The 23,170-nt window shown below is 37.4% G+C and overlaps 1 protein-coding gene across 1 annotated transcript in view; it reads right to left on the bottom strand.

Moving 5' to 3' along the window:
* The window catches only part of KCNIP4 (potassium voltage-gated channel interacting protein 4), a 176,342-nt gene that overhangs the window by 9,347 nt on the left and 143,825 nt on the right, over positions 1-23,170 (bottom strand). Inside the window, exons 3-4 of the mRNA XM_057365072.1 lie at positions 8,325-8,394; positions 3,874-3,944 (exon numbers count right to left, since the gene is read on the bottom strand). Of these exons, the coding sequence (XP_057221055.1) occupies positions 3,874-3,944; positions 8,325-8,394 (141 nt within the window). The remainder of the gene's footprint in view (positions 1-3,873; positions 3,945-8,324; positions 8,395-23,170) is intronic.

The raw sequence follows: 23,170 nt of genomic DNA, 5'->3' as shown, positions 1-23,170 counted from the left end.
SAAGGTCCTGCACCTGGGTCAGGGCAATCTCAAGCCCAAATACAGGCTGGGCAGAGAATAGATTTAGTCCTGAGRAAAAGGACWTGGGRATATTGGTTGATGACAAACTCAACRTGAACCAGCAATGTGCATTTGCAGCCCAGAAAGCCAACCATGATCTCGGCTGCATCAAAGGAAAAGTGGCCAGCAAGTTAGGGAAGGTGATTCTGTCCCTCTTGTCTGCTKTCATGGGACCCCACCTGGARTGCTGCATCCAGCCTGGGGGCCAAAGAACAGGGACCTGCCAGAACAAATCCAGAGCACTGRAGCACCTCTGGTATGAAACAGGCTGAGAGAGTTGTCTTGCTCAGCCTGGAGAAGAGAGGGCTCCAGGGACACCTCAGAGTAGCTCTGATTATCTAAAGAGAATCTACAAGAGAGCTGGGGAGGGACTCTAGACAMGGACATGGAGAGACAGGAMAAGRGGAAATGGCTTGAAACTGGCAGAGAGTAGGTTTAAATTAGCTATTTGGAAGAAATTCTGTACTGTGAGGGTGGTGAGGTRCTGGAACTGATTTYCCAGAGAAGCTGTGAACATTCAATTTCTGGAAGTGTCTAAAGTAATTTTGGATGGAGCTTTGAGCAACCCAGTTTACTGGGAGATGTCCCTGACCATGGCACAGGACCTGGAACCAGATGATCTTCAAGGTCCCTCCARCCCCAGGCATTCTATGATTCTRTGACTCATTTCACTGCTGCCACCACAATACTGCCTTGGACACCACTTTTATTATTAGTGAAATGTGAAGTTGATTTTAAGAACTGTACTATTCTATGGAACTGAGTTAGCATGMTTGGTAATTTATTAACCAATATAAATTTAGGCTTGATTAAATATGACAGAAATCTTTAAACGTTTCCATTRTGTTTGGGCACAGCATTGTGCTTTAAGGTACTGAGAATTAGTGGGATTATTGAATAAATTTCAGCAAGGTCACATTTAGAATAACCTTAATCTGTATCTACAACAAACCAAGGATACTGATTTGGATATTTGCGTGTGTGTGCCATAAGCTTTACCTTTGCCAATATGTCTGAAGTTAATTAGCCTCCATTTTTCTGACTATGTAAAAAGCTTTGAGGCCAAGTCTTCATTTTGGCTGGATCACAATATGCATGCAGCAAATGGGAACCTTGCTTTTATATCTGTCTCTGTCTGATGGAAAAAAAGAACTTCACTAATATGGCCAAAGAGCCCTCCAATAGCTGGGTCWCTGGGTCTTCAGAAACTCTGTCTTCATATTAAAGCAAAACTAGTTCACAAAACTAATGAAACAAACTAGCTTCAAAATTAATACAATCAAAGGATAAGGAGAGATAATTAAAGCACCTCTTTTAATGAGTTTGTTTTTAATGCTACATAAATCCTTCACTTAGAGATCATGACCCTTACCTCAGAGCACACAGATTTAGGCATGACAAAACTCTAAGGACACAACAATCTCACCAAGAAATGTCATTTGAGGTGTGCATTTAAGGTGTGCTAAAGTCTAATACTTCACTGTTGATGGTTGAAAATTTGAGGAAARAAGAGCAAAAAGCTAAAGAAAATTCTCTCTTTTTACCCACAACTCCAGCTACCAATGCTTCATGGAACCTCGAGAGTGCACAAAAAAAAAGTCATTCTTACCTACAAAAGAATCTTGCTACCATTTCAGGTTTTGATATTGGTTTTTTTTTTTTTTTTTTTTTTTACACAGAAGATAGCCAGGGTGCTTTTATCATAGGTTCTTATATTAAATAGTATTTACTGCTACACTTTGATATAGAAAGTAATTTGGAAATGAATCATGTTCTCCAAACTTTTAAATTACTCCTTCTCTACCTTTTGAGCTGTTTACTTTTGTTGTTTTTCTAATGGAAATTAGAAAACTGGAATAAAGATTGGAATAGAAAGAATATTGCACAGCTGCACCCAGGATAAAAAGGAGCAGGAAAAAAAGAGAGATTATTGTATTTTGCACATTTCACAATATCTTTCACATTTTGCAGCTATTTTCATGTGATTATAGGAAAACATTTTAAAACATATTTTTAACATCAGAAAGATGCTTTTAGAATGGCTATTATACAGTTACAGTAAGTGTAATGTTGCTGAGAGGACACAGAATCAAGAGTTGTTTGACAGCAGTAGAGTTATGCTGGATTCACAATTAGTGMAAATAAATCAAAGTCTGGATCACTCATGTCAGCCTTAACATTGAACAAAAGTAAGCTGGGAATATCTGTTTGGGCAATGAGAAAAGGCACTGCTGCTTTTATTTTCCTGTTTTATTTTATTTCAAAACCTATTTTTTTTGTGCACAAACCTGCACTCTGAAATAATCAAAACCCTTAAAAAGGGCTYCAAATCTAGTGCATTTCTTAAGGCTTTCTGTCTGATACAAAAATGTCAACAAATTGACCAGAAAAGCTACAAAAGCTTTTTTTGTTCCCTTTTTTTTTATTTTTTCTATGAGAACAGCAGAAACACTTTTCAACTACTGGTTCTAAAAATGGTCTTTCTCAATGCATCTGGTGTTGCTGAAACTGAGAGAGGGTAAGTTTAGGTTATAAATGCAAAAGAAATTCTTTACTGRGAGAGWGGTGAGGCCCTGGAGCAGGTTGCCCAGGGAAGTTTTGAATGCCCCATCCCTGGAAGTGYTCGAGGCCAGATTGGATGAAGCAATTTGGTCTAGTGCAAGGTATCTCTGCCTGTGGCAGAGGGTTTGGAACTAGGTGATCTTTAGGATCCTTTCCAATTCAAACCATTTATGATTCTTAATTTCACCAGAATAATCCTTGTAGTTTCATCCTGTGCACAGAAGATATTAATAAAACCTCCATTCCTGCTTCTAGTTTCACACAGATMCCACTGACCTCAGCTGCCTGGAAAAAGGCAGATAGGGTTCATGGGTTTTTTTTTAAATAAATTAAAATAATAATAAAAAATCTGATTGTAGTCTTAGTTTAGTGTATAGACTTCTGATCACAGTGCACCTGAGTGGCAAGTCTTCTTCCTATTACATCAATTCATTATTTTTATTAAAAAAAACCCAACTGTCTGACCTCACACCATCATTCACCAAAATAACTTGTGAAAACATACACAGGACATTTCAATAAATTTAAAGTGAGTGTATTTATCACAAGTCAATCACAAGTTGTAAGGAAATAATTCATTCATTATAATCAAAACAAACCAAAGCAAAACATGACAAAACAAACATATTCTTTTGCAACTGAACTGACTTTTAAAAGTGTATAGCTTAAAATATTATCTCCTTTGCAGTATATTGTACAACCTTCTCCTCATCTACACTACTGCACGTCCCTTTTTACCATATTACTGTGTGGATGACATCAGCTTTAGCAGGGAAAGAGGGAACTAGGAAAACAGATTGGGCAGTTAAATGAAGGAAKAATGAATTTCAAACTCCTGTGCTTTTAAAAACATTTGCTTTAAAGATTTTTCTAGAACTTTCTGGAAACTAAGTATGAAAATTCCTGTTTTGGCTGAGTCATCCCCATAACAATGATTGTAGTTCAGAGGCCTCATCTTAAAAAGGCAGAGAGGAAGAACTATTTTAGGTAACTTGTMTATAAATTAGGTTACCTTTTMAATGGACAGATTTTWAAAAATATTATGTAGTAGTGCAGTCTGAGTTATCATTATGGAATATACAATTGTGAAATAATTACTTTTGATATTACATTGGAAAAACTTGAAACTTGAGTCACATAAACCACATCTTCTCTAATGTGAACCATATAATAAAATCCACCAAACTGGACATCATTACAAAGAATGGCAAAACATTCAATTTTATAGAAATAAGCAACAGCATCACTTACCTCAAARCTTACAGATCCATTGTGATCAGTGTCAAATGCATTAAACAGAAAATGTGCATATGTTGTGGAATCTAAAATTTAAAACAGAAGAAAATAATTCACAATAAGCACGTATTATTTAATAAAATTTAATTTAATTGTATTGAAACTATTTGATACCGAGATATAGTTCGATACCAAAATTTTGTATCAAGACTAGGTTTTCAATYAAATTTAAACTTCAGCAGGAGAGGAGGGATAAGTTGTAAGTGCAAGTACATGGATAGCAACGCTGCTAGAAACCAGTGAAAAATTCTGTTCTAGAATATCTCCATTCGTTTTTATTCTTGCCTTTGTTCGTCAGTGATACCTGAGCAAATAGCAAAGATGACGTTATTGTACTCTGAAACAATGTGTTTTAACAGGAACACAGACTGACAGTGACAGGGGATCTATCTCACATTTAAAATGAAGAATGTGTTCTTTGTTCCCGTTAAACGGGGGGCAGATACCACCTCACTGCCCACGTGTGTCGGGTTTGCTCTGGACACAGACCTGGCTCCAGGTCAAAGCTGATCTGTCAGAAAGCTGCTGCTGCAATCGGGTCCTGTGCTCACCCACAGGGGACAGGAAATCCTCTCCTGAGAAGCAGATTCTTAAAGCTGATTTGATGCTGAATTCCCATGGCCATTGCATTAGGGATTGGAAAAACTGGCTGTGACTGAATGGTCAGTAAGACTCTGAAAGATGACCTTAAACAAATGATCCCTTCACTATTTGCATACTTTCCAAACCTCCTCCCCAGTGTGTATTGACTCATTTCAGAAACAGAAGGTGCAYAACAGCATGAATATAAATCTGTCAAGACTATAATTTTTGTGAAGATCMATCTTTCTGTTTCCACTGAATGCTTTCTGAAAGACACAAAGTTCTCCAGGAGTAATATATTGTGAAGAGAAAACTTACCCAGAGACCGCCCCGTGGACATGAGGTACGAACTGCGGGGGTTAAGGGAACTGTCCACAATGTCTTTTCCCTCCCTCAAAATCATGCAAATTAAAGTAGGAYGAGGGCTTGTTTACTTTTAATACTCCTTTTCCTCTTTGTACTTCATATGTTTACATTAATTTTAGGTTAATTAACATTAACTTCACAAATTATTAGTAAAGGGCAAAGTGTTATTAAATCAGTGTACCCTTTGCAGAACAAACCTATCATGGAAAAGCCTGATCAGTGCTAAAATGCCATTTTCTAATTTCTTGGCACTAAACTACTTTACCTTTTATATCAATCCTGCAAACTTTTATTTTTCACAGCCCAAAATACTGTTTTGAATTAAACTGAGCAATAGCCTTGGGACACTCACCTGAAATTCCATCTTGACTCCACGGATCTAAATACCGCAAAACTCAAAGCTTTGTCATTCAGTTCAGGTTCAGTCCTGATATTTGGAAGAAAAGTCTCTAGTCTTACTTCAATATGTTAATTTTGTATGATGTGAAATAATCATAATAGGAAAAAACTGCAATCTTTAAACCCTGTCTGTTAACACATTTTCAGAGAATTAAATTCCCACCATCAATATTTGAGAGTCATTCATTCTTCCATGTATCCAGTCACCACTGTAATTGCTTAAAGCACAGCTTGGCAGACACATTCACACTTTAACTGAAAAATGTAAATKTGTTGACTTCAGTTTATGTTTAGGATTTTAATAGTCATATTTTTTATAATCTACTGAGACTTCTGTTGTGCAACAGAATATACTATGCAAATCATCTTCAGGGAAAAAAAAACATGTTGTAGAGGTATAATTACTGTAAACTGAATTTTAAATATCTTCCTTTTTTCTTGGCTCTAATTTCTTAAAAGCATCTAAAATATTCCTGGGGGGTTTTTGTAGATACACAGAAAACACACAGGTATTTTATTTCTGTTGCCCACAYGTGATGCAACATACTGCTCTTTTGGTATGATGGTATATGAAAAAACCAGTCCCTAGTTGAAGAATATTTTTTTTTTCTGGTAATCTCTCTGAAAAAAAAMCAAAACAAAACCAAGGCCTTTTTCAGAGTTGTTTGTTCAAGCAATTCTGGTCTGAAATGTTTTCCTCCAAAAGCACAGCAGGGTGAGGCACGTGAGCCTTTTAATTAGAGCTACTTAATTTAATTGCCCCCATTCCCTGCCTCCTGAATCTTGAATATTAATAATTTTAGACAGAATCTCAACTTTTTTAATTAAATATAGTTTATTTCCAGGGATCTGATATCATAACTAGTAGGCCAGTCTGCTATTTTAACAGGTCAAGATAGGAACAGATATTAAATCAGAATTCCCTTGAAAAACACCATCAAAGCATTTTAAATGTCAGAGACAAAAAATGATAGTCATTAGACATGGGAGAGTATGGCTTATCAAACTATGAGCATGATCTATCTTGTTCAGAAGTGATGAAGTAGTGTAATAATTATTCAGTGTGTGGATTCTTATCTATGACCTGCCTGGCTGAAGAAAAATTCCCAAGTTATATTTCAGGTGATCCCCTGCATAAGTGAAGGGGATGCATTTATTCWACCGTATGGCAGTGAATCTAAAAAGAAATTACTGGAGTGCCTTTTCTGGCATGGAAAGCTTTCTACAAAGCTGTTTTTTGTCTTTTAAAATACATTGCTTTTACTGCAATGCAGTGTCATCTCCTTTCCTTTGTTACTCTTGTGGCCCCTAGTCCTAYTTGCAGCCCTCCTGTACTTTTTCCTGGACAGTCTTGGAAGTCACTTAATGAAGTGACTTGGTGTATGACATTGAAAAATTTCTTTGATTGCYCTGAAGCTTAAAATTTTACAGACCTATTTATTTTTTTTTGTGTTCAGATACGAATTGTCATAATGATSCATCTTATTTTATCTGGTTTTTCATCACACAGGAAATTGCAGCACAGATCTATATGTAAGATACATTTTAATTTGGGGACAACTTTCCAGATTCTTCTTTCCTCTTTAGTATTTGGATATACATAAAATCATTATTTCAAGCACAATTGAAATTTAAAGGCCTCAGCTGGACACATTATTTTGATAAGACATTTAAAGATTTAAGAACCTAGTCTGGCTTCTTAACTAGACAGTCCCCTGCACTTCTCACCTCCTCCTCCAAAAGATGCCACTGCCCTAAATGCCAGAGGAGGAGCAGAAKGATCAGTATTAACACCAGGAATAGGGGTGGAAACTAGACATTCAGTATATATCTATTTTACATTAATATTTTTTAATTATTAATAACAAATTTTAGTAATTTTTCTTCTCGGTAATAATTAGATCTGGACTAATAAAGATTAGTCTTTTGAGATTGAATTCACTCCCACAATATGTTTTGACTTTACCTTTAGAACAGATGTGCTTTCTCTTTGCCATAATATTTTGGGTGTAACAATCGGAAATATGATAGATGTTTTTTATTATTTTAAGTGTAGTAAAGGTGCAGTAAATCACATGGAGGGAATTATTTTCACTAGCCACAGTAACTAAAAAAATATGATATTTCAAACTGTAGTTGTTATCTTGGTCTGAAAGTTTACACATAGAAACAATCACTAGGCACATCAACCCTTTTAACCTTTTGATCTCCTCTGTTGAGTGTGCCTACTTGTTAAGGATTTCAGAGATGGTAATCCACACTGAATGCYACTCTTTACCTTCTAGGTCTTTCTCCAAAATAAAACTTATGGGGAGATATTTTGTTTCTGCTGATTAAGTATGGGGTTTCAAACAAAAAATGAAAAGGAGTTTTGAACAGTCCCAGAGAAGCTATGGGAGAATTTGAAGAGGAGGRATTGACAGATTGTAGGAGAATATGGAGAGGGATAACTGAATAGCAAATGCAAAAGCAAGAAAAGAGAGGACAAAAAATCAAATTGAAAGAAATCTGAGGTTCAAGGAAAAAACCYGTTATACATTTTTGCATTACCTTCATTGCACTTAAAGATAATGGAGATAAAAAATTGCAAAACTCCTGGAAATCAATTAATTGAAATCAAGGTTAGCGTTTAAGAAGAGAAACCCCATAGAATTAAGTTTTAAGGTTMATATATTTTATTTTGTTTATTGTCTTGCTATTGATATTAGAAGGCACCTGCAGGGTCTCCTACACTTCTTCCTACAGTGAAAGGGTTTTTTTGAGTAAAAGAGAAMATTGCAAGAAATTTTAGCAATCCTAAAGTGAAATAACCTACTCAGGAGAAACTTGGTTTTCAATGGTAATCAAGCACAGGTAGTAACTTCATAACAGAAGACTGACTTTTTGTAGATATCATTGCATTTCCTGCAGAAATGTGTCCAACCACCAAAGAAATACCCTGTGAGTTCAGACAGAGCTTGAGGCAACAATCTTGTTAATCTGAACAACAGGCTTCTTTGTCAGACTTAGACAAACTAATAGACACACTATAGTACTAATTACATCTGCCAAGTACTCACCTCCCTGTGGAAAGAACTGAGAGTAAATCTCTTTGAAGGTTTCTTCATTGACAACACCACTGGGGCATTCCTGGAAAAAAGTGACAAGAAATGAATACCATCCAATGTGGTCCAGTTGATTTGTGTGTTCATGAGACCACCCACAACGTGTGACTGACAGTTTAATATATGATTTCGCACTTCAACCAAATATCAATGCACATTATCACACTGAAATATCCTCCTAAACAATTCCCACGAGACAACAATTCCTTCTGTGCTATGAATTTCGACTTCAGCTGAGACCCGAGCGACACGTGAGCAGCAAGCACTGCCATGGTGAGCGGAGCTATTGGTGTCACCTGTGGAGCTGTCGGGCCATGGGTGGGCACTGCCTCAGCTGCAATCGGCATTTTCACCGTATGGAAATTGAGCAGGCATGGAAACACGTAGGTAATGCAGAAGGAACACTGTAATTGTTTGCTAAGTCACACATAAATATACAAGACCAGAGAGCTGATTTCCAGTCCTGAGTTTGCCAGACTGAGCAGAAGACTTTGGGCAGTGCACATAATTCCTTTTTTGCCCTGATTTCTTCTTTAATATGAAGAGTGAAAAAAAAAAAAAAAAAAGCCTGGTATTCTCTTTGAAAAGAAAGGATTTTCAGAAACAAAGGAAAACAAGAAAATGAAAATGAAGTCTTAAGGTTCATACATTTATTTTTGTCTATTGCCATGCTGTTTGGACTGAGGACTCAAACATGTGCTCCCAGTCCTAAACTCAAGATATTAAATAACTTGAAATAGAGATAAAGAGCAGTTTAACAACAACTTTTACTGTGAGAAAAATASTTTTCCAATAGATCAAATATGAACCATTGAGATATTTATGGTTCTGGCACTTTCTGCTAAGGATCAAATAGTGTAATCTTGCTAATTGAGAGAAAAATGCACTGAGACATGCATGTCAGATCTGTAGGTCTAGAATTATTATGATTTTATGTCACTTATCCTTAGCTAAAATCAACTTTTCATCATAACTAAGCACATGGAAACATACAATAAGAAACAATTGTATTTAATTAAGCAGACAGACAAACAGCTGTGTCAAAGATAGATATACAAAATTATTTGTTCCTGGGCACAGGGGCTGTCACCAATGGAGGCAGAGTTAGAGCACAGGTCTGTGTAAGATGAGAAAAATACTGACTCTGGGTCACACTGCAAACAAAACATTTGGGGAATGGGAGGAACAATGAAATGGATCTCTATCCTTCATTAGGTACGGAGCAATCCATAATTGAGGAATCATCTCTTTGCCTGTCATATCTTTGGCTGTGAAGGCATTCTGAAACCTCTCCCTCTCTTTACCAGCTTCCCAAAGAGATTGCAGTCAGATAGGACAGTGTCTCTGTGGTTCCCAGAAGGTTTACAGTTGTTTCCCAAGTAGCAAGCAATAGGACAAGARGAAAYGGCCTCAAGTTGCCCCAGGGGAGGTTCAGATTGCATATTAGAGCAAATTTTTTCACTGAAAGGGTTATCCAGCATTGGAACAGGCTGTCCAGAAAGTGGTTGAGTCACCATCCCTGAAGAWATTTAAAAGCATGTRGATGTGGTGCTTAGGGACATGGYTGAGTTRTGGATTTGSCAGTGCTGGGTTAATGGTTGGACTTGATGACCTCMGWCTTCTTTTTCARCCTTGATGATTCTATGATGTTATGATTCTACTACTCTGCTTGTCTTATGTGAAGCCTTCGGGAGTTGCATAACGTAGAGTTGCATGCAAAGTAGCAACATTTTTGCTTGGATTCAAAGCAGAATAAAGAAAACATCAGTAAATTCTTCAGGTATTCATTGAAATAATATTATAGTTATTGAATGTAGAAAATGTAACAAAGGTGTAAGTTCACCTTCCAGGCATACATTGCTATATGATCTATGTCATTCCCAGATCTGCACAAGGGAAAATAAACAGTTTTSCCTCCCAGATGTGTGTCAGTGTGAAAGAACAATGCAGCATTTAGGAACTTAGAAAAAGAAGCAGTGGTTTCTTTCTGTTCTGTGGGTAATTTCTTTTTCAGACAAGAAAAAAAAAAAAGCTTGGCACATTTTGAAGGAATTAAAGAGAAAAACTGTACATTTGAATTTGCACAGGTCAGATATTGCCTTTTATTTTTTTCCTGAGAAGCGTAATAAATAATGAATGACAAAATGCGCATTTAAGTCCATCTAACTCTATGACTTAATAACATTTCAATTTTTTCCCTTTCCCTTGACTGACAAAGACATTCAGACCATATTCACTTTGCAAAGAATGATCTCCCCTGTTTTACAAGAAATGCCAGCAACTCCAACTCTGTCAGTCCATGGTCTGAAGTTGTGAAGACCAAAACTTCCATTTCCTGACTGCATTTAAATGTTGTGATGCTWGAGGAGAATTAAAGGTACTCTGGAAAAATCTGTCTGATTTATTATTTGTTAGTTCAGAATAGGTTGGCAGCCTTTATATTAGAGAAATACATGATCTACATATCTCATTTAAATGCAGTACTTTTTTTTTTTTTTTCTGTCACTTAATAAGCTCTGCTTTCACCTTACTGTTTGAAAGAATCATTGCTTGAAAAGGCAACCTACTTTCAGAGAATTATATATTAGCAGWGCCAGGAATGACATCTTGAGTCTCTCTAGCTTGTCCCTCTGTAGTTTTCTCTGTTCTTTGCCACAGCATTGCCAGTAACTTTATCTTTTCCATCTTTGAAGGTCTGTGGTAACGGTGTCTTAAGGACATTCATTAAAAACCTGAGACRCTGGCCAATTACACTCACCAGAAATATCAGCTCAAACTTTCTTTAGCATGCATCTTTCCTCTGAGACTCTACATGACAGGGAATACTTCTGATCTTGAATAATTTCATTCTAAAAATATRTGTGGCCAACATAATTTACCTCCACGACTGCACTTTTCTCGACTCATAAATCTGGCTTTATTGTGTTTATCAGATTTGTGCAGTTCAGAGAAAGAGATTGAATATTGTAATTGTTAAGCATGTCCCATGGTTTTATGTCAAGTTATTGCTGACTTCTTGCACTCTACCAACTATAATTAAAAAAAATCTATCTAACCTTTCATTAAACACTTATAAAGGAGATGAAAATAATTAAATAGCTTGAAAAAAAAATGTGAGGCTTATTTAAACAATTTCCTATATTCTTTCTATTTATTTTGTTACAGCAAATTTCTTTGCCAATCTTTTTAAATTCCATTAATGTATTAGATATTCCTTCTGGAGAGTAAAAAGAAGGGAATGTTCATCCTGAACTGAATCCAGTGCTCTCTCTTTTAAAGAGGAAAATAATATAAACTGWCAGAAAGAAGAGACAGAGAATAATAAATATGATTCTCTCTTTTGATGATCTCTCTTGCTTGCAATTTTGCTGCTGGGAAATTACACCTCCAGCACATGGTCTTATGAACCMCTCCAAACCCTGTAAATTATTTACMTGCTCATACTGTCTAATATTCTCTCCTTCAGTATTTTTAMGAATACTGCAGAAGGTGATTCTTCYTTAGTACCTAATCAACATCCTTTTCAGAAAAGAGGCAAACCAAGAAGACACAAAAAAAGGAGAACTAGTGAAATGTAGGAAAGAGAAACAAACTCAAAGCTCAGACTTGTCTGCATAACAATTTTGACTGATAGATAAAGCTGGAGCTTTGGCAACTTTGAATAATTTTACTTACAGACTTTTGCATGACAGGTTCCCCATCCCATGCTTCATCTGCTGTCAATTTTCATACTGCTTCATTTTAGATATCTGTTCATGTCCACTGATTAATTATCAGTGACTGATCATATTTTCTCTTTTTGCATATACTCCTATTCTGACTGCAAATTTAAATTTCCCATATACACAAAACTTAGTGGAAGAACATAGTATTAACATGTTATCTATCCAAACCAATGCTACCAAAAGTCTCAAAACYTAAACCCACTGTGTTTTTTTTATRGACTGGTCCAGTTCCTAATTTTTCYATCTGAATATGATAGGGCTTTGATCAGAACAGTSTGATAATTTAACAAAAAACCTTGATTTAATAATAAAATCAAAGGCCAATTGATAACAAAATTTGTGCAATCAGGCACCTCATGAAGTTCAACAAGAATTTCCATGTTCTGCCCCTGGGAAGAAATTTGTCCTTGCCCCAGTATCAGCTGTGAAGTGACTGCTAAACAGGATGTGGGGGTACAGGGGATGTGAGCCAACACAACATTTTAATTCTGTGTAAGATAAACCACCTGCAGGGACAAGGCCAGAAGGATGAGGGGTTATTCTCTCTCTCTGCTTGGGACAATCTTGGTGCACTCTAGGGATATTTGATGTATCTAATGCATGTTTCTGATATTGCTAACTGATACACAGCCTTGCTGATGACTTTCATTTTTTTCTGAAAATTGAGCAAAATGACAATTATACATTTCACATGGGTTGCAATAGCAAATTAATTTCTCCCACTAAGAAATACGAACAGTATTTTTGGACTAAATATCTAATTTCATTCAGAATAGAACCACATGCATTTGGTAGTTAATCAGTGCACACTGATGTGCATTTAGCCTGTATTGGCCTCCCATGGCAAGACATCAGTGGCTGCATAGTAAAGTTATTCAGCAAAAGTATYAGCAAAACATGAGCCAATGTTTTATATGTTAGAAACATTTTGTTCATGTGGCTACAGAAATGTATTATATCAGCAAAGTTTGTATATGAAATGTACAGTRAGTTTTTTAGTGGGCTTATAGAAAAATCATCACAAGGGAACACAGATGATCTGCAGATTCATTTGGTGAAGTATTTAAGCAACACATAAATTATCTGGAACAATTCCACTGATACTGAGTTCACAAATCACTCCTATCTTGATCCTCCTCCAAAGAAAAACACGTGTCTAAAGTAGAACACGTAAGAAACTGAGGTACAAGCATTCTCTGAGCAGGGAAAAGATAAGGACTTTGGTGAAACATGACTATCATGGTCTCATATACCTTGGAACAAGAGAAACACCAGATAAATCTCACTCTGAAAGGTGGACACATTGATAGCAGAGTGACTTACACTTTTGCCAGGACAGCCTTGACTGGGTGTTGTGCTGCAGCAGGTGAGYCAAGCAGGTATTTGTCATACAGACACAATGCTAGATCCAAACCTAACTAGATTTATAAATCCTATCAAGTGCCACTTTCAWGACCTAAATACAGATCTCTGAGCCTCCATAGTCTCTATATGTTTTCCAACTCACTTTGGATAACTGTGCTTTGCTTCCCAATGATGCTGTTCAGCCACTGGCTCAGTATCCTTAGGCTGATTGCAAAAAGGAGGGTAAGTAGTTAAAAAAACAGAAGAGTGAGAGTGGGAGAAAAAGTTTTCTCAAGCTCTATTTCACATAGTGTCTGTTTGGAATAACAGGTCTATCAATTCCCCTCCAAATCCTCACAACTCAAAACTTTTCCAGATCCTGATCTTTTCTTCCCTTTTTGAAGCTCCTTCCCAGACAACCTTTAATCAGTCTATCACCAAATATTACCCCATGTATCATACAGAGCAGTCCAAGATCAGACCAAGAAGGCATCAAATAGATGCAAATTTCGAGTCAGACAGACCCAAAATCCCAGCTCACTTTTAAGAATTGCCACATTCTATGAAAAGCATGAAAGAATTAATTTCCCAATATGCTCAAGAATATTGGCTCTGTCAGATCTTGCCTTGTGCTGTTTCTGTAGCATAACTCAGAGAAAGGATGCAGAGAGAAACCTTTCCTGGAAAAAAGGAGGTGCATTTCAGGACTGGCAGCATGAAGCAGTGCAAGTCATAGCATCATGTTGTTTTATCGGGTACATGCTCATGGCTAACAGGAAATGCCAGTGCTCCCTCAGCAACTGCAGCACCTGTGGGACATGAGGAAGGGATGATCTTAAGTTGGCAAGCAGAAGCCACCTTGGAAATTTATTTATTTGGACATTAAAGAAAACTATTCAAAGATTRTATAAGCAAGCATGAATGCCTATAACTTTTATTTTTTACTAGGTGTTTTATTTAATTGCAAATAATGAATGGTACCAGAAAATGTCCTGATGTGGACCTGAACATGCAAAATGTTAGGAGAACTTTATACACTAAATGAATCTAAAAATCCCACAGCCTGCAGACACAAGAAGTAGAGAACTCAATGGCTGCTGCACTTCATTGCTCCAGGACCAATGCAGACATTGGATTTTACAGTTTTACTATCCCTCACAGCTTTGAAATTTAGCTAATACYCAGCTAAGGATTTAGTCATGTCTGTGGACAACTGAATGTATGTCAGGCAGAGTAGAAAACAAAACCAGAATTTAAAACAAAACCAGAATTAGACYAAACTTGTTTATATTTTATTTATACTTAATAATAACAGTTTATATTTTATAAGCATGCTGCTCCTGGCATTTTCACAGAATCACAGACTATGCTGATTTAGAAGGGATCACAAGGATCATAGAAGTCCAGCTCCTGGCCCTGCRCARCASCATCMCCAGGAGTCACACCRTGGGCCCGAGAGCATTGKCCAAACACTTCYTCAGCTCTGCCAGGCTTGGTGCTGTGAYCCCTTCCCTGGGGAGCTGTTCCAGTGCCCAACCACCCTCTGGGAGAAAAAAAATTCTGAATAGCCAGACTAAACCTCCCCTGACACAACTTCAGGCCATTSCCCGGGCCCTCTTATTGGTCACCAGAGAGGAGAGATCAATGTCTGTCCCTCCTCTTCCTCTCACAAGGAAGTTGCAGACTGCAACAGGGATCCACGTGGTAGTGACATCTTTTGCTTTGTAGCCATTTTACTTCAGAATAACTTTAGAATTAAAGATGTTTTTACCAAATACAAACAGGGCTAAATGGAAATTTTCACCTACCTTAGAGCTGCATGCTGCATGCCCAAGAATAAATAAGTTTTGTAAATTAAAAACCAAATAAACTTGCAATTTCATAACTCTTTTCTCTGTATAAATAGATATACATATATAATAGAAATATAAATAAACTTGTATGTGCTATATTCATCAGGAATAGATTTCATTGCCTATTTATTTTGAACTGAGTGCAAGTGTGATTAGTTTTCTGTCCTGAAAGTGTTCTTAGAATACAGGGTTCACTTTTGATACTGGTGAGTTTTTCTGTAAAAACACAGCACGCGTCTAAGAAATTCTCTCTGAAAAGAGGTTGGRTGGCATTTCTGGAGTTCTGATCACACTACTGGCCAACACAGRAGATGCACCAAGAGCAGGGTGAAAATCCTGCAGCAGCTAATCARTATGAACTTACTCTAGCAGGACTTCAAAGTAGATGGTGCAAACAAAATGAGGTTTCTGGTRGAAAGAAGGTTYTGAAGTCACTGAAGAAAAAACAAGYGTAGTATGAAAAATATCTCAAAAGATATGCTTAAAAGAGATGCCATGCACTAGCCTGTGAAGCAGYCTCAGAAAACTAATTCAGAGAAAAATCTCTTTCTTGAAATACTTGAAATGTGGTTGAACAAAGCACTAGCAATTAAGACTGGAAAAAATAACCTGGGAATAGTCAKTTCAAAAAGTCTTTCCTCATTAATACATATTTTAAGAAATCACAGACAACCATATTTATGCTCCGTTTCTTTTTTCTTTTCCTTTTCTCTAAATACTTCTAGAAGAATAAATAATATAATATTATCTGGGGAGAAGAGAGCTGCTGTTTTCCTGCCATAGATCTCCCCAAGAGAGCAACAAATTCACAGAGGTGAAAATATAAGCAAAGCATTGTCCATTAGGTGTTGRTAAAATTTTAAGGGGTTGCTTCAGCTGTGAACTAAAAGAAAAAAAAAGCCAGGTCTTTSTAATCTTTTCCAACAATCATTTCTCTGATCAGCTTCTGTGARATGGTGCCTTCTGGACTGCTGCATTGTCAGGGTTTGGGCTCCTGCATTTAAGCACCTCTTTTTGAAACTACACAAATGACAGTAATATTTAGTTTCCTTTGTATAGATTTGTCATTCAACATGTCAGCTCATCAAATGGGAGCTTTGAGGAAGTTTTTTGGAAACCAGTGCATGTATGATATAATTGCAATGACTACAGAAGAGCCTGCTTTGGTTCTTTTGATCAGGCAATTATATTATTCCCTCTGCTCTGTGTTCTCCTTGAACTTTGCTGTTTGCCCACTGTAAAAGCCAGTTTGTCAAAGGACAGGGAGGATGATTGGCAAGACAATGTCTCAAACTACCCACAAAGGATGACAATTTCTTTTATTCTATCTTTATTCCTATCATTTTGGGGTCTGCACAGGCCYATGCTATAATGGAGCAAGTCCAGACCTTACTTGCCTTTCTTCTGAAAGGCTGTTGAGGGAGCTGCTGTTCATTACCAAGAAATCTACAGAGACAGAGAGAAGAGCAGAGACTGCTGTGGAAGAGATGGGTAAAGGAAAATTTTGAACATGAGTGCACTGAGTGCCCAGACAGCAGTACTGGGCACCAACAGGCTCAAAGCCTTTCCGAATTCATAGGAAAATTGAGAGTCTTATGGATATGAATGCATGTAAAACACATGAAGATACTCAGAGACCTGAAATTTTAAAAGCTCAAAATACAAGGTGGTGTGAGGTTTCTAGGTCTTATTTACTGGAAATTAATTTTATGAGAAATTGAACTCTAAGGCAGCATTAATATGCTTTTCATCTGTGGAATATTGTCCCCACTATGTATAACAGTATATGTTATGTGTATTATTATGTTTATAATGACCTATTTCTRGCTTGATGGATTTTCACTCATTTTCTCAAATAAATAACCTATGTCCAACTCAATTATATTGAAAASCACTGGTGTTTTTAACTTCAATTGTCACTTCTATTTTCTGTRTTATYAGGAAMGGGACAGCTATTAATTTAACCTCCTGTCTATTGAAATCAAATTAGTTTTCGGTTTTCTTCTTTTTTTTTTTTTATAAATTTGGTTTCTCCTGCTAGTTTTCTCAGGAGTGGTCTATTAAAAAAAACACTTTCACAGCACCTCTTCTTTATTAAAAAACCCCATTTGGTTTGCAATTTTAAAAACAACTTCTGTGCCATCATAGAGAAAGATGCTATGACAAAAAAAAAGGGATGAATGATGGAATATGCGTAAACAAAATTATATCTTGGATAAGATTGATTTGATTAGTTCAAGAGGGCCAAAATACCTCCCTAAGACAGTTTGATATTGTTTTCATTTATTGCAGAATCAATCCTAATAGATCAGAGCACAAAAGAGCATTTTGTAGTCTTGCATCCATGACTACAGTTGTGGGCCCAGAGAGCTAATAGTGATACTGGTGAAGAAATATTTTCTCCAGGCTTTATAGAAGCTGGGATGAAAGACAAACYGAGTAATACAAAAGGATGGTTCTTTTTCTGAAATGGTTAAGGATGGTTACCTCAGAAAGTCTTTTGTTGATGTTTTTACATCGTCCAATGAATTTGCCTATTTGGCTACYGGTGTAAAGCTCAAGCGGTTTTACCAGACTGAAAATAAAAAAAAGGCAGACCCAAACAGAGTGCACTAATTACAGGGCCTAAATTTTCCTTTTGATCTTTCCTCTCTGATTTAAAGTACTGTAGGATTACTTCAGCAAAAGACTCACAGAGGCAACACCTCAGGTTGTTSCATTTTCATGTCTGTCACAGAAGCTGTAAACTCATTTTATAGCTCAGTGGCAACAGTCTACACTTCTAGGAACATTGCAGCAGTTTCTGTCTGACAGCATCAGCCTCCAATGACACCCATTGATGAAACACAGGTAAAAACCCCTTACAAGCTTTTCCTCATCAGGTAGAACACAAAACTTCTCACTTCTACTTAGCCACTTGTAAAAGAGTTACAGTGATGTTTCCCAATGGCACAGCAAAGATGTACCACATTTTAAGCCTCCCACTGGAAGATACTCTAATGAACAAAAGCCTCTTTCCACCCCCACTTGTATGGCAGTTTCAGAGGAAAACAAGCAGAAATAAAGGATCTGGCTCACATCCAGCATGTGTGGCTTCACACAGTAAATAACAATCAACACTTTGGCTGCTTCCACAACTCAGTGGGCAAGGTGCCAGCAAATGYTTTTAATCAGTGCCATTCTTTGTTTGGCAATGCCCACTAACTAGTGAAATTGTTAGTTTCCTATTTTAGCACTGGCAGTGAAACAACAGTAAACAACATGACGAAAGATTTGAATTAAAAGCTCACCCAAAAGCTTGATACACCAAAATTCATGGATGAGTCCCTGGCATCTCAATGGTGCTTACTGTTTCTGTCCTYACTTGTCACTGCAGGAGGGCATTTTACAATCCTGACTTGACAAACAGGTAGGAATTATAATTAAACTAAATGCAGCCAAACCCATACTTCAGCAGGGCAGCTTGCTGTAAACACTTTGGCAAACACAAGGTGCTCACTCTTGGGAGAAGCTGTATTTAGGTGAGCACTGCTTAAGAGTCTTTCCTTTCACACATTCCCCTGTGAGTTCTTTTGATCAAGTTCCTTCAAATCAGCTGAAATCCTAGGTGAGAGAAAGAGGAATAGCTCCACATTGGCAAGTGCTGGTCCCTCAGGTGAACTCCTTTAGACCCACTCAAGTGATTCTCTTGAGCAGAATGGAGAAAAATACCAGTCCCTAAAAGCAACATTTTCAGGTAGGTCAATTCCCTACTTTAAAACCATGGAGACATTTATTTTTTTTCCTACATGAGGGAACTAGTACTTTTATTTATCCTAAAAGCTCCTTGTATCCTTGAAAAGTGAAAGATTCACTGGGGAAGAAACTGTACCAACAACTTTCTGCTAAATGTTAGTGAACCTATGACATCACTTTATAGCCATAGCTGAAAATGGAAAACCCTGGATTTAGCACAAGGTACTTATGAAGCAACCTCAGAATGTCAAGGGGGAAAAATATTCTATATCCCTTCTTAAACACTGATATCTTTTTTTTTTTTTTGTGTTTGTCAATCAACTGGATATTAATACTAAGTATTGACATCAAACTGAATTTTCATTTTAATAATTAAGTAAGAACAGTGAGTTTTGCATTCCTGAGACACAWGTCTGCATGAAAGACAGCCAGGCTGAAAGTGTTTCCTAAGTCATGATATTTCAGTATTTTTCAGAGTGGTTGTTCTTTGTTTCTTTCCAAGATGCGCAAGTAAAGGCAGACAGGTCAATATTTGGTTAGTGATAAATACAATGAAAAGACCAAGGAATTTCCATGTTGACAGCCTCCTGCCAGCTTGCAGAAATGGCAAAGAACATAAAATTCAATGGGGACTGSTTTAGAAACTGAAAATCAAACACTGTGCTCATTATTTATATTTTATATGGTAATACATTTACCCTTTAACAAAGGTTTTTGCTTTCTCCACTACTAACACTTTGTCTCAGGAGAAGAGCCCCAGCAGTGCAAACAGAAGAACAAATGTGCTTACCTGCATAAATRTTTATAAAACTGAGCCTGGCATTAGCATAAGTTGGAGCTGATTCACSAAGTGCAGTGGGGAAATCAAACACAACTCAGGCAATGAAGTGCAAGAGGCTGCTGTGGGTGAGAGAGGTGGGGTGTGTTCGAAGAAATGCTTCTTCCCTCTTCAGTGAGGGCAATTTGCCTCATCCTGGAGGATCACTGGCCCTCAATGTCTGACACAGGGTCCCCTCCCTCTGTATCAAAAYGTCCCTGTCACATCTGTGCCCACCCAGCCACCAGCACACCACGCTGACACTTTTATTCTGTTACCCAAAGGGCTCCCCAGAGTGCAGGGCCATGATAAGGAGAAGACACTTAACCACAAGAGCTCTACTGCTCATGGTGATCATGGAAGGGCCAGAGTGGGCTCTGTGGCCACACATCTAAATGCTTTTGAGAAGGAGGAGTRAACAGTTCCATAGGACAGGGGAGGATATATTTTTGCTGCTTACAAAGGAGATGTTACTCCTATAATTCAGTAAAAGACATGAGAAAAGCTAAGAATGAAAATTGTAGTTTAGCAAGAAATATGAACAGATTAACCTTTCAGCATAGCAAAAAAAAAAAAAAATCTAAATAAACTACATAAATCTCCTTTAGACTGTTCTGTCTCATATATGGAAACTTGATACATTGCTTTTGGCATCATATCTAAAATTTGTAGCATAAGTCATATCATTGGAACTGAATACTTAATATAATACTTAATATACCTACATAAGTGGTGATTCATATTTGCTGGCATATTTTCATGAAAACATGAACATCGTAGATAAATAAAAAAGGAAAATATATTTCCCAGTTAAAATAAGTAACAAGAAGTAAAAAATGAGATAACGAGAGAATCAGATATATCTAAAAAAGAGTCATCTGTCAATCAGTTCAGGCCTAAAAAAGAGATTTCATTTCTCATAGTTGGATCATTCCTTACGGAGATACATTGAGGCTGAAACTGCTGGGCATAAAAACTTCTTGCACCATATGCTAAGTTTATGACACATCAACTTTGTCTTAGTTCCATAACTGCACMTCTTGAGAACAAAATAAGAAATTAAGGCTGTTATAACTAAGGCTCCATTACAGGGCATGGAACTATACCTCTTTTTCAGTGAAGCTGACTTGGTAGGCTGTGCACCTAAATTCAGTGCTTAATGTTGACATTTTACAAGCACAGCCATAATCATGTTGTTGTTCTGATACCTGTAGCTGCTCGTAGACAGTTTGTCAGATATAACCGCTGCTGTATTCAGCCACTGAAGGTTCACTTGCAAAAGTTGTTCTTGGCACTTCTTTTTTGTGAGCCCACTGTGAAGCTGGCCAGCATCAGAGKTGCATAAATGGAATGAGTAAGTAATTGTTAGAAATACATAAAGCATGCAAAAAGTGCTTCCCAGATCAGTGTTTTTTTCAGTCATGAGTTTACTGACAGATACGGAGCTTGGCCATTGAGGGGTAAAGCATCTCCCTCAAATACACTGCCCACAGAACACACATTTCACTGTTAACACCAAGGAATTCAGTGCTCATTTTTCTCTCCTCTAGGGATGAACTTTGCTATCTCCAGCTCCTGGGAAAGTTCAGTTTCCCACAGCCACCAGCCCCCCCACCGGTACTCCCCACTTTGTTCCCAAGATGTGTTTGAGGAGGCTTTGATCAATGGCTGAGAAGAATTCTCTCAGATAGCCAGAGACCCTCTGAAAGGTTTTGGCTGTCAGAGCAGAGACATTAAATTAGGCAGCTGTCAATGTGGAGCCCACGCAGGCTCTGAAGCACTCGTATAATGCTCTCAGGCAGCCCAGAAGGCTTTTTAGTGGGATCGTTAAGGMCTTTAAAGGTGTGTGGCAGTTAATAAGGCAGCCAGAGAGCCAAAAGGTTGGAGTCTTTAGACTTSGAGTTTCATGCTGTGTTTACTGAATCATGCTGTCTTCTGAGTTATTGGCTCCCATTTCTCCTGTGACACTCACCATACCTCAGATCCTTTAAGAACATTTCACAACGGAATTCATTGGGTTGACTGAATTCCATCACTTGAAAGAGAATATGGGAGTCGTTCACATAATTGGAGTGAAGTGCAACTGCACAAATGTCCGGCTGATCTAAAGAATATGGGCTCTGCCAGACACTTTCACTYAAAAATAAATGCAGGTTGACCCCAGACTTGTAATAAACTTCCCTGACACTGAAAGACTTGACCTGGAGGCTTTGTCACTTGTGATTTTCTGTCTTATTTGAAGATTTACCAGTGGTTATTTTTAGTACAGATGTAGATCTAAAGACAMTTGTAAACACAAATTAGTTCTGTTGAAATAAATGGCTTTCTTCTGTTTCACTAATTTCTGACAAAACCTTCATGTTCCTAATTTTGTTCACATTGATCAGAAATTTAAAGCAAAAAAAAAATACCAAAATCCAAAATCATTTGAATATTCCTGGGATCCATGACAGATCCACAAGTCCAGCACAAATAAGATTTATCTACGAAGTCCATAGGACCCAAATGGTTGAGCTGCACCACTTAGAAATTTCACCAGAAGGTATATTTATTCCCTCTTCCCTCATTATGCAGGCTTAGGATCCTGACTTAAAAATATGTGTGTCCACTTGCTGCTTCAGAATTGCAGGGGAAGAGAGAGATAACTCAGTACAAGATTTAATAAAGAATTATAACATTTTGTATAAAAAAATCTTTAAAAGTAAGCAAATTTCTAGCAAGAAAGCCAAGTAGAGGGATTTTTGAACACTGCTTTCTCAACTGATAAATGTTCTTACTGAGCCATTTTATATTAGGCTGTGTACTATAAAGTACAATTTTTATAGCAGTTACAGGTAATATAATCTCCCATCATGAAGAAAAGGGAACATGCAGGGAAAAGAGAATAAGAAGTGTCTATTTACTAAATTTTTAAATTACAACATCAGCAGAGCTGCATTGCACCAAACTTTACTTCTCTAATGTTAGTGATTACCCAGAAACCAAAATCCAACAACTGCACATAACTCAAATACGAGGCTCTGTGATGCTTAGTCCAGATGCTGCAAAAAAGTAACTGCAGAGAGCTGTAGCCAAAGACGACATTTGGCTGCTTGTATTCCAGTACATAAACATTTATATTCCAAACTGATGCACATAAAAGCTTATGTGGTAGAAAACAACTCTAGCAGCAGATGAGTTACTCTGAGCATCTGGCAGGTGGAGCAGAAGGTCTGAACTGTGCTTGGCACAGCTGCTGGCCCCAGTGAGCCCCAGGGAGAGCACACCCGAGCACAGGACAGGGCACTGCCAGCACAGACAGGAGGGGCTCACAAGTGCACACAACAG

The sequence above is a fragment of the Malurus melanocephalus genome, unplaced genomic scaffold, assembly GCF_030028575.1.
Source record: "Malurus melanocephalus ecotype Western Australia unplaced genomic scaffold, MMel_1.1 scaffold_47, whole genome shotgun sequence".
Classification (NCBI taxonomy): Eukaryota; Metazoa; Chordata; class Aves; order Passeriformes; family Maluridae; genus Malurus; species Malurus melanocephalus.
The sequence above is the reverse complement of the archived record's forward strand: the minus strand, read 5'-3'. Positions and strand labels throughout refer to the sequence as shown.